The sequence below is a fragment of the Odontesthes bonariensis genome, chromosome 20, assembly GCF_027942865.1.
Source record: "Odontesthes bonariensis isolate fOdoBon6 chromosome 20, fOdoBon6.hap1, whole genome shotgun sequence".
Lineage (NCBI taxonomy): Eukaryota > Metazoa > Chordata > Actinopteri > Atheriniformes > Atherinopsidae > Odontesthes > Odontesthes bonariensis.
Genome location: NC_134525.1, coordinates 4,152,198 through 4,166,970, shown reverse-complemented (window position 1 = coordinate 4,166,970; position 14,773 = coordinate 4,152,198). Strand labels below are relative to the sequence as shown.

The 14,773-nt window shown below is 50.7% G+C and overlaps 1 protein-coding gene across 1 annotated transcript in view; it reads right to left on the bottom strand.

Moving 5' to 3' along the window:
• Nucleotides 1-13,282, bottom strand: part of LOC142370464 (GTPase IMAP family member 7-like) — a 26,260-nt gene extending 12,978 nt beyond the window's left edge. The window contains exon 1 of the mRNA XM_075453043.1: nucleotides 13,150-13,282. Within this exon, the coding sequence (XP_075309158.1) occupies nucleotides 13,150-13,282 (133 nt within the window). The remainder of the gene's footprint in view (nucleotides 1-13,149) is intronic.
• Between the last annotated feature and the right edge of the window lie 1,491 nt (nucleotides 13,283-14,773).

Below are 14,773 nucleotides of genomic sequence, written 5' to 3'. Positions count from 1 at the left end.
GTTTTTCCAATCATCACAATTCTCAAATCAAGAGCTGCAAGACAATTGACAAACTCAGTTTAAATTCTCTTACAGTGTGACTTGGTTGTTGTATAAATACCTGACTGAATGTTAGTTCATTATTTTAAAATGCAAATGACTTGTACAGATGGGGGGGAAATCTTACCTTACTTAATTCAATTGTAAAGAAGAGAAGAAGAGACTACATTTCCCATCATGCCTGTGTGTGGCAGAGGAAAAGCCGAAGGAGGTGAAGCAGCGGCGGCAGCGGCAGCAGCAGCAGCAGCAGCAGCAGCAGCCCCAGCGAGGACTTCCCAGCCAGCCGGGGCAGAGCTGTTGTGTGTGAATGAACAAGGCAGTTTGAAGCCTTTTCCCGCTCTGCTGGCGCAACCGTGAGTCAGAGGGGCGCGAGCTCAGAGGGACATAAATAGAGCGAGCGGCTGGCGAAGACCCTGCCGCACGCGCGGGGGCGTGTCCCTTCGCGGGATGTAGCGTAATGTGCCGAGACTTCGTCTCGGCAAATCGCTACATTCCGCTCCGAATCTCTTTCTCTTTCTCTCTCCCCCGCTCTTTTTTTTCTCCTCTCCTCTCTTCCTCCCCCTCTCCTCTCCCTCCCTCTCCCTCTCCCTCCAAGCTCAAACAGCTGGTGTTTCTCAACGCTCTTTGAGTGGCTTAATACAGTCAGTTCTTCCTCTCGAGTGGTTGACATGTTTTTTATCCTTCAGAGTTTCATACTTTCATTAATAGCGCCGTATTGGATCACTGTATGGTGCCCCCCCCCCCCCCCTTTTCTTTTGGTGATGAAGCTGCTTTGATACTGTTTCGTGTTGTGGTGGCTGTTGGTATTTCTAACTGTTGAACTGATCTGAAGTTGTTTTTGTGGAAGTGGTGCTATTTTGTGATCATTGAACTGGTTGTAATAAAACTTTGATTTATAAAGCATTGTCATGCAGCATTTTTACTCATCATAAGGGCTTAACAATGTCAATAATGAAACAAAACGTTATAAAATGAGGTTTAAGCTATTAATTAATTGATCATGTAAATATATATGGGACCGGTTAGGGTTAGGGTTAAGGCTGGGGTTAAGGCTGGGGTTAGGGTTAGGGTTAGGGTTAGAGTTAGGGTTAGAGTTAGAGTTAGGGTTAGGGTTAAGGCTGGGGTTAGGGTTAGAGTTAGGGGCCTGCCAGGTGAGTGTTTAAACTTGCAAACTATGCAACAAGCTTTTTATGTATTAACATTATATTTCGATTTACATGACATTATTTGAAATTTGAAATTTCAAATTGAGTTTGAACTTGTTTTGACTGAAGGAATTCCTTTTATAGCAAAAATCCGTATTTCGTCTTAACTCCGCAAAAGAAGGCTATTCCTGTGTTTCTTTCTCCAAAAAGGTCATTTAAAGGGCTTTATGCGTGGAACCTACTTCGAATGGATACATATGAAGGACAAAGGAGTTTGAACTTGTTTTGACTGAAGGAATTCCTTTTATAGCAAAAATCCGTATTTCGTCTTAACTCCGCAAAAGAAGGCTATTCCTGTGTTTCTTTCTCCAAAAAGGTCATTTAAAGGGCTTTATGCGTGGAACCTACTTCGAATGGATACATATGAAGGACAAAGGAGTTTGAACTTGTTTTGACTGAAGGAATTCCTTTTATAGCAAAAATCCGTATTTCGTCTTAACTCCGCAAAAGAAGGCTATTCCTGTGTTTCTTTCTCCACAAAAGGTCATTTAAAGGGCTTTATGCGTGGAACCTACTTCGAATGGATACATATGAAGGACAAAGGAGTTTGAACTTGTTTTGACTGAAGGAATTCCTTTTATAGCAAAAATCCGTATTTCGTCTTAACTCCGCAAAAGAAGGCTATTCCTGTGTTTCTTTCTCCAAAAAGGTCATTTAAAGGGCTTTATGCGTGGAACCTACTTCGAATGGATACATATGAAGGACAAAGGAGTTTGAACTTGTTTTGACTGAAGGAATTCCTTTTATAGCAAAAATCCGTATTTCGTCTTAACTCCGCAAAAGAAGGCTATTCCTGTGTTTCTTTCTCCACAAAAGGTCATTTAAAGGGCTTTATGCGTGGAACCTACTTCGAATGGATACATATGAAGGACAAAGGAGTTTGAACTTGTTTTGACTGAAGGAATTCCTTTTATAGCAAAAATCCGTATTTCGTCTTAACTCCGCAAAAGAAGGCTATTCCTGTGTTTCTTTCTCCAAAAAGGTCATTTAAAGGGCTTTATGCGTGGAACCTACTTCGAATGGATACATATGAAGGACAAAGGAGTTTGAACTTGTTTTGACTGAAGGAATTCCTTTTATAGCAAAAATCCGTATTTCGTCTTAACTCCGCAAAAGAAGGCTATTCCTGTGTTTCTTTCTCCAAAAGGGTCATTTAAAGGGCTTTATGCGTGGAACCTACTTCGAAAGGATACATATGAAGGACAAAGGAGTTTGAACTACAGAAGAGACGTGTCTAAGTGTGCGTTTGTGTGTGTGCACGTGCGTATGCATGTGTGTGTTTGTGCATGTTTGCGTGTGCATGTGTAGTGGTGTGTGTTTGTGCGTAAACGTACGTGCATGTGCATGTGTACATGTGCACGTGCACACACATGTGACAGACTCCTCCCCCTGAGACAGACTCCTCCCCCTAAGACAGAGACTCCTCCCCTAAAACAGAGACTCCTCCCCTTGATACAGAGACTCCACCCCCTTATACATAGACTCCTCCCCCTGATACAGAGACCCCTCCCCCTAAAACAGAGACTCCTCCCCCTGATACAGAGACCCCTCCTCCTAAAACAGAGACTCCTCCCCTGATACAGAGACCCCTCCCCCTAAAACAGAGACTCCTCCCCCTAAGACAGAGACTCCACCCCCTGATACAGAGACTCCTCCCCCTTATACATAGACTCCTCCCCTAAGACAGACACTCCACCCCTTGATACATAGACTCCACCCCCTAAGACAAAGACTCCTCCCCCTAAAACAGAGACTCCACCCCTGATACAGAGACTCCACCCCTTGATACTGAGACTCCTCCCCCTTATACATAGACTCCTCCCCCTAAAACAGAGACTCCTCCCCTAAGACAAAGACTCCTCCCCCTAAAACAGAGACTCCTCCCCCTAAGACAGAGACTCCACCCCTTGATACATAGACTCCACCCCCTAAGACAGAGACTCCTCCCCCTGATACATAGACTCCTCCCCCTGATACAGAGACTCCTCCCCCTTATACATAGACTCCTCCCCCTGATACAGAGACTCCTCCCCCTAAGACAGAGACTCCACCCCTTGATACATAGACTCCTCCCCTAAGACAGAGACTCCTCCCCCTGATAGAGAGACTCCACCCCATGACAGAGACTCCTCCCCCTAAAACAGAGACTCCTCCCCCTAAGACAGAGACTCCACCCCTTGATACATAGACTCCACCCCCTAAAACAGAGACTCCTCCCCTAAGACAGAGACTCCTCCCCCTGATACAGAGACTCCTCCCCTAAAACAGAGACTCCTCCCCCTGATACAGAGACTCCTCCCCTTGATACAGAGACTCCTCCCCCTAAAACAGAGACTCCTCCCCTAAGACAGAGACTCCACCCCTTGATACATAGACTCCTCCTCCTAAAACAGAGACTCCTCCCCCTGATACATAGACTCCTCCCCCTAAGACAGAGACTCCACCCCTTGATACAGAGACTCCTCCCCCTTATACATAGACTCCTCCCCCTGATACAGAGACCCCTCCCCCTAAAACAGAGACTCCTCCCCTAAGACAGAGACTCCACCCCTTGATACATAGACTCCTCCCCCTAAGACAGAGACTCCTCCTCCTGATACATAGACTCCTCCCCCTTATACATAGACTCCTCCCCCTAAAACAGAGACTCCTCCCCCTTATACATAGACTCCTCCCCTGATACATAGACTCCTCCCCCTGATACAGAGACTCCTCCCCCTAAGACAGAGACTCCACCCCTTGATACATAGACTCCTCCCCTAAGACAGAGACTCCTCCCCCTAAGACAGAGACTCCACCCCTTGATACATAGACTCCTCCTCCTGATACATAGACTCCTCCCCCTGATACAGAGACTCCTCCCCTTGATACAGAGACTCCTCCCCCTGATACAGAGACTCCTCCCCCTAAAACAGAGACTCCTCCCCCTGATACAGAGACTCCTCCCCTTGATACAGAGACTCCTCCCCCTAAAACAGAGACTCCTCCCCTAGACAGAGACTCCTCCCCCTAAAACAGAGACTCCTCCCCTTGATACAGAGACTCCTCCCCCTAAAACAGAGACTCCTCCCCTAGACAGAGACTCCTCCCCCTAAAACAGAGACTCCTCCCCTTGATACAGAGACTCCTCCCCCTGATAGAGAGACTCCACCCCATGACAGAGACTCCTCCCCCTAAAACAGAGACTCCTCCCCCTAAGACAGAGACTCCACCCCTTGATACATACTCCCTAGGAAGAGACTCCTCCCCCTAAGACTCCTCCCCCAAGAAAGAGACTCCACCCCTAAGACAGAGACTCCTCCCCCCTGATACAGAGACTCCTCCCCCTGACAAAGAGACTCCTCCCCCTAATACAGAGACTCCTCCCCCAAGAAAGAGACTCCTCCCCAAAGACTCTTCCCCCTGACAAAGAGACTCCTCCCCTAAGACAGAGACTCCTCCCCCTAATACAGAGACTCCTCCCCTTGATACAGAGACTCCTCCTTCCTTAGGCATAGACTCCTCGTGTATGTGTGAACGTGCTAGTGCATGTGTGTGCACGTGGTAGTGCATGTGTGTTTTTGCACGTGCTTGTGCACGTGTGTGTGTGCACGTGCGTGTGCATGTTTGTGTGTGCACGTGCCAGTGCGCGTGTGTTTGTGCACGTGCGTATGTGTGTGCTCGTGCATTTGTGTGTGTGCACGTGCTAGTGCACGTGTGTGTGTGCATGTGTGTGCACGTGGTAGTGCACGTGCGTGTGCATGTGTGTGCACATGCTAGTGCACGTCTGTGCATGTGCGTGTGCACGTGTGTGTGCATGTGTGTGTGTGCACGTGCGCGTGTGTGTGCACGTGCTAGTGTACGTGTGTGCATGTGCGTATGTGTATGCGTGTGCATCTATGTGCACGTGCTAGTATACGTGTGTGTGCACGTGCTTGTGTATTTGTGTGTGTGCACGTGTGTGTGCACGTGTGTGCACATGTGTGTGTGTGCACGTGCCAGTGCGCGTGTGTTTGTGCAAGTGCGTATGTGTGTGCTAGTGCATTTGTGTGTGTGCACGTGCTAGTGCACGTGTGTGTGTGTGCGTGTGCATGTGTGTGTGCACGTGGTAGTGCACGTGCGTGTGCATGTTTTTGCACATGCTAGTGCACGTCTGTGCATGTGCGTGTGCACGTGTGTGTGTGCATGTGTGTGTGTGCACGTGCGCGTGTGTGTGCACGTGCTAGTGTACGTGTGTGTGTGCACGTGTGTGTGTGCACGTGCGTGTGCACGTGTGCATGTGTGTGTGCACGTGCTAGTGCACGTGCGTGTGCATGTGTGTGCACGTGCGTGTGCATTTGTGTGGACGTGCTAGTGCACGTGCGTGTTCATGTGTGTGCGTGTGCATGTGTGTGCACGTGCTAGTGCACGTGTGTTTGTGTGCGTGCGTCTGTGTGTGCACGTGTGTTTGTGCATGTGCGTGTGTGTGTACGTGCTAGTGCATTTGTGTGTGTGCACGTGCTAGTGCATGTGTGTTTGTGCACGTGCGTGTGCACGTGTGTGTGCACGTGCGTGCAAGTGCGTGTGCATGTGTGTAAGCACGTTCGTGTGCACGTGCGTGTGCATGTGTTTTGACGTGCTAGTGCACGTGCGTGTTCATGTGTGTGCGTGTGCATGTGTGTGTGCACGTGCTAGTGCACGTGTGTTTGTGTGCGTGTGTGTGTGTGCTTGTGCATGTGTGTGCACGTGGTAGTGCACGAGCGTGTGCACGTCTGTATTGTGCGTGTGCATGTGTGTGTGTGTGTGCATTTGTGTGTGTGCACGTGCATGTGTGTGTGCACGTGCTAGTGCACGTGTGTTTGTGTGCGTGTGCATGTGTGTGTGTGTGCATGTGCATGTGTGTGCACGTGGTAGTGCACGAGCGTGTGCATGTGTGTGTGCACATGCTAGTGCACGTCTGTGCTTGTGAGTGTGCACGTGTGTGTGTGCATTTGTGTGTGTGCACATGCTAGTGTACGTGTGTGTGCACGTGTGTGTGCACGTGCGTGTGCATGTGTGTGTGTGCACGTGCCAGTGCACGTGTGTTTGTGCACGTGCGTATGTGTGTGCTAGTGCATGTGTGTGTGTGCACGTGCGCGTGTGTGTGCACGTGCTAGTGTACGTGTGTGTGCACGTGCTTGTGCATTTGTGTGTGCACGTGCTAGTGCACGTGTGTTTGTGTGCGTGTGCATGTGTTTGTGTGTGCATGTGCATGTGTGTGCACGTGGTAGTGCACGAGCGTGTGCATGTGTGTGTGCACATGCTAGTGCACGTCTGTGCTTGTGCGTGTGCACGTGTGTGTGTGCATTTGTGTGTGTGCACATGCTAGTGTACGTGTGTGTGCACGTGTGTGTGCACGTGCGTGTGCATGTGTGTGTGTGCACGTGCCAGTGCACGTGTGTTTGTGCACGTGCGTATGTGTGTGCTAGTGCATTTGTGTGTGTGCACGTGCTAGTGCATGTGTGTGTGTGCACGTGCGCGTGTGTGTGCACGTGCTAGTGTACGTGTGTGTGCACGTGCTTGTGCATTTGTGTGTGCACGTGCTAGTGCACGTGTGTTTGTGTGCGTGTGTGTGTGTGTGTGCTTGTGCATGTGTGTGCACGTGGTAGTGCACGAGCGTGTGCACGTCTGTATTGTGCGTGTGCATGTGTGTGTGTGTGTGTGCATTTGTGTGTGTGCACGTGCATGTGTGTGTGCACGTGCTAGTGCACGTGTGTTTGTGTGCGTGTGCATGTGTGTGTGTGTGCATGTGCATGTGTGTGCACGTGGTAGTGCACGAGCGTGTGCATGTGTGTGTGCACATGCTAGTGCACGTCTGTGCTTGTGCGTGTGCACGTGTGTGTGTGCATTTGTGTGTGTGCACATGCTAGTGTACGTGTGTGTGCACGTGTGTGTGCACGTGCGTGTGCATGTGTGTGTGTGCACGTGCCAGTGCACGTGTGTTTGTGCACGTGCGTATGTGTGTGCTAGTGCATTTGTGTGTGTGCACGTGCTAGTGCATGTGTGTGTGTGCACGTGCGCGTGTGTGTGCACGTGCTAGTGTACGTGTGTGTGCACGTGCTTGTGCATTTGTGTGTGCACGTGCTAGTGCACGTGTGTTTGTGTGCGTGTGCATGTGTGTGTGTGTGCATGTGCATGTGTGTGCACGTGGTAGTGCACGAGCGTGTGCATGTGTGTGTGCACATGCTAGTGCACGTCTGTGCTTGTGCGTGTGCACGTGTGTGTGTGCATTTGTGTGTGTGCACATGCTAGTGTACGTGTGTGTGCACGTGCGTGTGCATGTGTGTGGACGTGCTAGTGCACGTGCGTGTTCATGTGTGTGCGTGTGCATGTGTGTGTGCACGTGCGTGTGCACGTGTGTGCACGTGCGTGCAAGTGCTAATGCATGTGTGTAAGCACGTTCGTGTGCACGTGCTAATGCATGTGTGTGTGCACGTGCGTGTGCATGTGTGTGTACGTGCTAGTGCACGTGCGTGTTCATGTGTGTGCGTGTGCATGTTTGTGTGTGTGTGCACGTGGTAGTGCACGAGCGTGTGCATATGTGTGTGCACATGCTAGTGCACGTCTGTGCTTGTGCGTGTGCATGTGTGTGTGCGTGTGCATGTGTGTGTGTGCACGTGCTAGTGCACGTGCGTGTGCATGTGTGTGCACGTGCGTGTGCATGTGTGTGGACGTGCTAGTGCACGTGCGTGTTCATGTGTGTGCGTGTGCATGTGTGTGTGCACGTGCGTGTGCACGTGTGTGCACGTGCGTGCAAGTGCTAATGCATGTGTGTAAGCACGTTCGTGTGCACGTGCTAATGCATGTGTGTGTGCACGTGCGTGTGCATGTGTGTGTACGTGCTAGTGCACGTGCGTGTTCATGTGTGTGTGTGTGTGTGTGTAGACGTGGTAGTGCACGAGCGTGTGCATATGTGTGTGCACATGCTAGTGCACGTCTGTGCTTGTGCGTGTGCATGTGTGTGTGTGTGTGCATGTGTGTGTGTGCACGTGCGCGTGTGTGTGTGTGCATGTGTGTGGACGTGCTAGTGCACGTGGGTGTTCATGTGTGTGCGTGTGCATGTGTGTGTGCACGTGCTAGTGCACGTGTGTTTGTGTGCGTGCGTCTGTGTGTGCACGTGCTAGTGCACGTGTGTTTGTGCACGTGCGTGTGTGTGTACGTGCTAGTGCATTTGTGTGTGTGCACGTGCTAGTGCATGTGTGTTTGTGCACGTGCGTGTGCACGTGTGTGTGCACTTGCGTGCAAGTGCGTGTGCATGTGTGTGGACGTGCTAGTGCACGTGCGTGTTCATGTGTGTGCGTGTGCATGTGTGTGTGCACGTGCTAGTGCACGTGTGTTTGTGTGCGTGTGCATGTGTGTGTGTGCATGTGCATGTGTGTGCACGTGGTAGTGCACGAGCATGTGCATGTGTTTGTGCACATGCTAGTGCACGTCTGTGCTTGTGCGTGTGCATGTGTGTGTGTGCACGTGCGCGTGTGTGTGCACGTGCTAGTGTACGTGTGTGTGTGCACGTGCGTGTGCATGTGTGTGCACGTGCTAGTGCACGTGCGTGTTCATGTGTTTGCGTGTGCATGTGTGTGTGCACGTGCTAGTGCACGTGTGTTTGTGTGCGTGTGCATGTGTTTGTGTGCATGTGCATGTGTGTGCACGTGGTAGTGCACGAGCGTGTGCATGTGTGTGTGCACGTGCTAGTGCACGTCTGTGCTTGTGCTTGTGCACGTGTGTGTGCACGTGCTCTTGTGTGTGCACGTGCTAGTTTACGTGTGTGTGTGCACGTGTTTGCGCGCGTGCATGTGTGTGTGCGCGTGCGTGTGCATGTGTGTGTGCACGTGTGTGTGCACGTGCGTGCAAGTGCGTGTGCATGTGTGTAAGCACGTTTGTGTGCACGTGCTAGTTCATGTTTGTGTGCACGTGCGTGTGTGTTTAAACGTGCACGTGTTTTTGTGCACGTGTTTGTGCGTGTGCATTTGTGTGCACGTGCTAGTGCACGTGTGTGTGCACGTGCTAGTGCAATTGTGTTTGTGCACGTGCGTATGTGTGTGTGCATGTGTGTTTGTGCGTGTGCATGTGTGCGTGCACGTGCGTGTGCATGTGTCTGAGCACGTTTGTGTGTGTGCAAGTGCGTGTGCATGTGTGTAAGCACGTTCGTGTGTACGTGCTAGTGCATTTGTGTGTGTGCACGTGCTAGTGCATGTGTGTTTGTGCACGTGCGTGTGCACGTGTGTGTGCACGTGCGTGCAAGTGCGTGTGCATGTGTGTAAGCACGTTCGTGTGCACGTGCTAGTGCACGTGTGTGTGCACGTGCTAGTGCAATTGTGTTTGTGCACGTGCGTATGTGTGTGTGCATGTGTGTTTGTGCGTGTGCATGTGTGTGTGCACGTGCGTGTGCATGTGTCTGAGCACGTTTGTGTGCAAGTGCGTGTGCATGTGTGTAAGCACGTTCGTGTGTACGTGCTAGTGCATTTGTGTGTGTGCACGTGCTAGTGCATGTGTGTTTGTGCACGTGCGTGTGCACGTGTGTGTGCACGTGCGTGCAAGTGTGTGTGCATGTGTGTAAGCACGTTCGTGTGCACGTGCTAGTGCATGTGTGTGTGCACGTGCGTGTGCATGTGTGTGCACGTGCGTGTGCACGTACGTGTGCATGTGTGTGTGCACGTGCTAGTGCACGTGTGTTTGTGTGCGTGTGCATGTGTGTGTGTGTGCATGTGCATGTGTGTGCACGTGGTAGTGCACGAGCGTGTGCATGTGTGTGTGCACATGCTAGTGCACGTCTGTGCTTGTGCGTGTGCATGTGTGTGTGTGCACGTGCGTGTGCACGTGCTAGTGTACGTGTGTGTGCACGTGTGCGCGCGCGTGCGTGTGCATGTGTGTGTGCACATGCGTGTGCATGTGTGTGCGCGTGCGTGTGCATGTGTGTGCACGTGCGTGTGCATGTGTGTGGACGTGCTAGTGCACGTGCGTGTTCATATGTTTGCGTGTGCATGTGTGTGCACGTGCTAGTGCACGTGTGTTTGTGTGCGTGCGTCTGTGTGTGCACGTGCTAGTGCACGTGTGTTTGTGCACGTGCGTGTGTGTGTACGTGCTAGTGCATTTGTTTGTGTGCACGTGTGTGTGCACGTGCGTGCAAGTGCGTGTGCATGTGTGTTTGTGCACGTGCGTGTGCACGTGCGTGTGCACGTGTGTGTGCACGTGCGTGCAATTGCGTGTGCATGTGTGTAAGCACGTTCGTGTGCACGTGCTAGTGCATGTGTGTGGACGTGCTAGTGCACGTGCGTGTTCATGTGTGTGCGTGTGCATGTGTGTGTGCACGTGCTAGTGCACGTGTGTTTGTGTGCGTGTGCGTGTGCATGTGCATGTGCATGTGTGTGCACGTGGTAGTGCACGAGCGTGTGCATGTGTGTGTGCACATGCTAGTGCACGTCTGTGCATGTGCGTGTGCACGTGTGTAAGCACGTTCGTTTGTACGTGCTAGTGCATTTGTGTGTGCACGTGCTAGTGCATGTGTGTTTGTGCACGTGCTTGTGCACGTGTGTGTGCACGTGCGTGCAAGTGTGTGTGCATGTGTGTAAGCACGTTCGTGTGCACGTGCTAGTGCATGTGTGTGTGCACGTGCGTGTGCACGTGTGTGTGCACGTGCGTGCAAGTGTGTGTGCATGTGTGTAAGCACGTTCGTGTGCACGTGCTAGTGCATGTGTGTGTGCACGTGCGTGTGCATGTGTGTGCACGTGCGTGTGCACGTGCGTGTGCATGTGTGTGTGCACATGCTAGTGCACGTCTGTGCTTGTGCGTGTGCATGTGTGTGTGTGCACGTGCGTGTGCACGTGCTAGTGTACGTGTGTGTGTGAACGTGTGCGCGCGCGCGTGTGCATGTGTGTGTGCACATGCGTGTGCATGTGTGTGCGCGTGCGTGTGCATGTGTGTGCACGTGCGTGTGCAAGTGTGTGGACGTGCTAGTGCACGTGCGTGTTCATATGTGTGCGTGTGCATGTGTGTGCACGTGCTAGTGCACGTGTGTTTGTGTGCGTGCGTCTGTGTGTGCACGTGCTAGTGCACGTGTGTTTGTCTACGTGTGTGTGTGTGTACGTGCTAGTGCATTTGTTTGTGTGCACGTGCGTGTGCACGTGTGTGTGCACGTGCTTGCAAGTGCGTGTGCATGTGTGTTTGTGCACGTGCGTGTGCACGTGTGTGTGCACGTGCGTGCAATTGCGTGTGCATGTGTGTAAGCACGTTCGTGTGCACGTGCTAGTGCATGTGTGTGTGCACGTGCGTGTGCATGTGTGTGCACGTGCGTGTGCATGTGTGTGGACGTGCTAGTGCACGTGCGTGTTCATGTGTGTGCGTGTGCATGTGTGTGTGCACGTGCTAGTGCACGTGTGTTTGTGTGCGTGTGCATGTGCATGTGCATGTGTGTGCACGTGGTAGTGCACGAGCGTGTGCATGTGTGTGTGCACATGCTAGTGCACGTCTGTGCATGTGCGTGTGCACGTGTGTGTGTGTGTGCATGTGTGTGTGTGCACGTGCGCGTGTGTGTGCACGTGCTAGTGTACGTGTGTGTGTGCACGTGTGTGTGTGCACGTGTGTGCACGTGTGTGCGCGCGTGCGTGTGCACGTGTGTGCGCGCGTGCGTGTGCATGTGTGTGTGCACGTGCGTGTGCATGTGTGTGCACGTGCTAGTTCATGTTTGTGTGCACGTACGTGTGCATGTGTGTATGAACGTGCACGTGTTTTTGTGCACGTGCTAGTGCATTTGTGTTTGTGCACGTGCATATGTGTGCACGTGTGTGTGCATGTGCGTGTGCACGTGTGTGTGCAAATATCTGTAAATGTGCATAATTATTTTCTAATGCCAAAAAAATGTGACAAAGACAATTATATTACTCGTGAAATGTTTATTTACGAAATATTTATTTTTTAAAAATTGAAACTTGATCAAATTAGGCTTCATCAAAGCAACAACACACTCATATAAACCAGACAGGTTACAAAATCAAATATTATGCAAAGGAAACTCAGAACGCATAAATTCAGCACAGAGAACTGCCAATGCAATGAAGCTGCACTGCCCATGAACTATAAATGATAAAAGTAACATTTCAGTAATCAGCATTGAAACGTGCTATTGTAAATATTTTTGCCTACTTCCAATTAGTGAGATACATGTGCCTGTCGGGGCGCGCAGGTTTCTTTAATCCTCGGTGGCACTGAGGACAGGGCCACTCGCAAGTCCTGTTCAACCGAGAGCCGCGACCTCCTGTTGTTCTTCATGTGAACTGGAGAGGAGAACGCCAACTCACACAGGCAGGTAGTGGGGAAAAGAAGCAGTTGCTCAATGGCGTGGTTGGACAAGCTCCGATGCAGAAGCCAACCAAAACTGATCCAGAGGGAGCTCACTACATTTGAGTTTCAGTGTGCGGTCCACACGGAGCTCTGCGCACTCCTCTCTCTCTCTTTCATAGTGAGCTTTTCTGTTGAGGATTCCTGGTTGAATGGGTCTCGGATCCAATCATGGTCCTCGATGTCAGCCACACGTGGAAAATAGCGCTCAAACCTGTCTTTTAAGGTCTTAAGGTGTTCGGCACATACAGCGCGCTCCATAGCTGCCTGTGGCGCAGCTGATGCCAGCGGGAACATCTCCATGGAGCCCTGTCCCAAAGAATCATTTTGCCCATAAACCCCCCCACAGAATCTTGTCTGTGGATGATAAAATATTTTCATTCCTGCCCTGAAGCTTGACGTTCAACTCGTTCAGATGTCCAAATATGTCCGCAAGGTGAGCCAGCCTGGCGCACCGCCTCTCATCCGCGAGCTTGTCCTTATGTGGGACAGCGTGTTCAGGTGAACATTCAAAATGCTCTTCCCGAAGTTCATAAAGACGGGATAGGAGTTTCCCTCGTGACAGCCAGCGCACCTCTGTGTGGAGGATCAGGCTTTGGGGGCCGGCTCCCATCTCGGCGCACAGCTGGGAGAAGAGGCGAGATTTCAGTGTAATTCACCCGCCTCTGCACAGCCTGATTCAGCACCTCGGTCAACTCCGGGGGCATGGCTTTTGCAACTAATGCCTCTCGGTGCAAAATGCAGTGGTTTGTCACAATATGTGGATTTTGTGCTTTCACCTGAGCAATAAATCCTTTCACTCTCCCCGTCATGCCTGCCGCACCATCTGCGCAAAGACTGACGCACATATTCCAGCTCAGATTGTTCTCTTCTAAATACTTATTGGTAACCCTGAATATTTCTTCTCCCGTTGTATGGCTTTCCATTTCTTTCCAGAAAAAAAAAGTCTCTTTGATAGAGTCACCATCAACATATCTGACGTTTGCCAGAAGTCGGGCTGCGGCCCCACTTATGGCAGCAGATGCGTGCAGTTGTAGGGACAATCTGCCGCTCGCCTGTGGTTTCTCTGTCAAATGTTGCTCAATGTCTCCTGACATGTCGTCGATCCTTCTTTTCATTGTGTTATCAGACGACGGCACTTTGGATAGCTCATCTGGACCCAGCATGACACCTACAATTTTTTTGCAAGCGGGGAGGGTGAGTGTCTCCGCTATTGTGTGAGGTTTCTTCTGCTTTGCAATGAGCTCCGCTAGCATGTAACTAGCCTCCATTGCCTTTTCAGACACTTTCACACAATCCAACAAACGGCCTCTGGTTCAGATCCCGCGCTCTTTTGAAGAAGGCCAAGTTTCTCTCAACGTGGAAGATGTACAAAAGGTTGTCTCTGTGTGTTTCTTTCTGTTAATAATTGCTGCGCATGTGAATTCCCACCCTGCCAAGGTCCTTGAATGCACCACAAAGACGCAGATCGGTTCAGCGCAAAACATCGGCTGAACCGATCTCTGTGGTGTGTGCGTCCATTAAGCCGTGAGTTATGTTGATTTACTTATGTGTTACACTATGTTGATGTTTGTGTTTATCCGTGAGTCTACTTTGATGACTTAGCAGTAGTTTTGCCATCGGTTTGTATAATATGGGGAACATTTAGCCACAAATGAGTAACGTGGGGCTAGCCGCTAACTAGCTATAGCCTGAAACGTGTATGTAGCTGTATTGCTCATCTCTTTGGTTTATACATTGCATACTGTATGTTAATTGATCAGTCACAGTGCATGCCCCTCTTTTGTTGCATCTAAGCATTGATTTATTCTCATTCAAGTTTAATTGATTCATGCTGACTTTACATTCCAAACTAATCTTGAGCTGTATTTCAGTTGTTATTTGGTTAGATATATGTAGCTCAGGTGTATTCTTATGTTTAAGTTGTACTTCATTTCCAATCATTCTGTATTATTGTGCTTGTATTGCAGCAACCACACACCCACACCGTGCATAGCATTAGCTAACTTCTCCCGACAGAGGACGCGCTCAGGCTGAGGGCGGTTAGCATCCCCGGCGGTCCAAGTGAAACCATGAGACAGGTAGCTTTCATTATACTGCCTGCTGACAGTTTCCTTCTTTTGTTTTCCTGTGGTGGTGGTGGTGGTGGTGTGCTTTTGGCAGTCTCTGGACTGGTGGCTGGTCGTTTGCTCCGCACA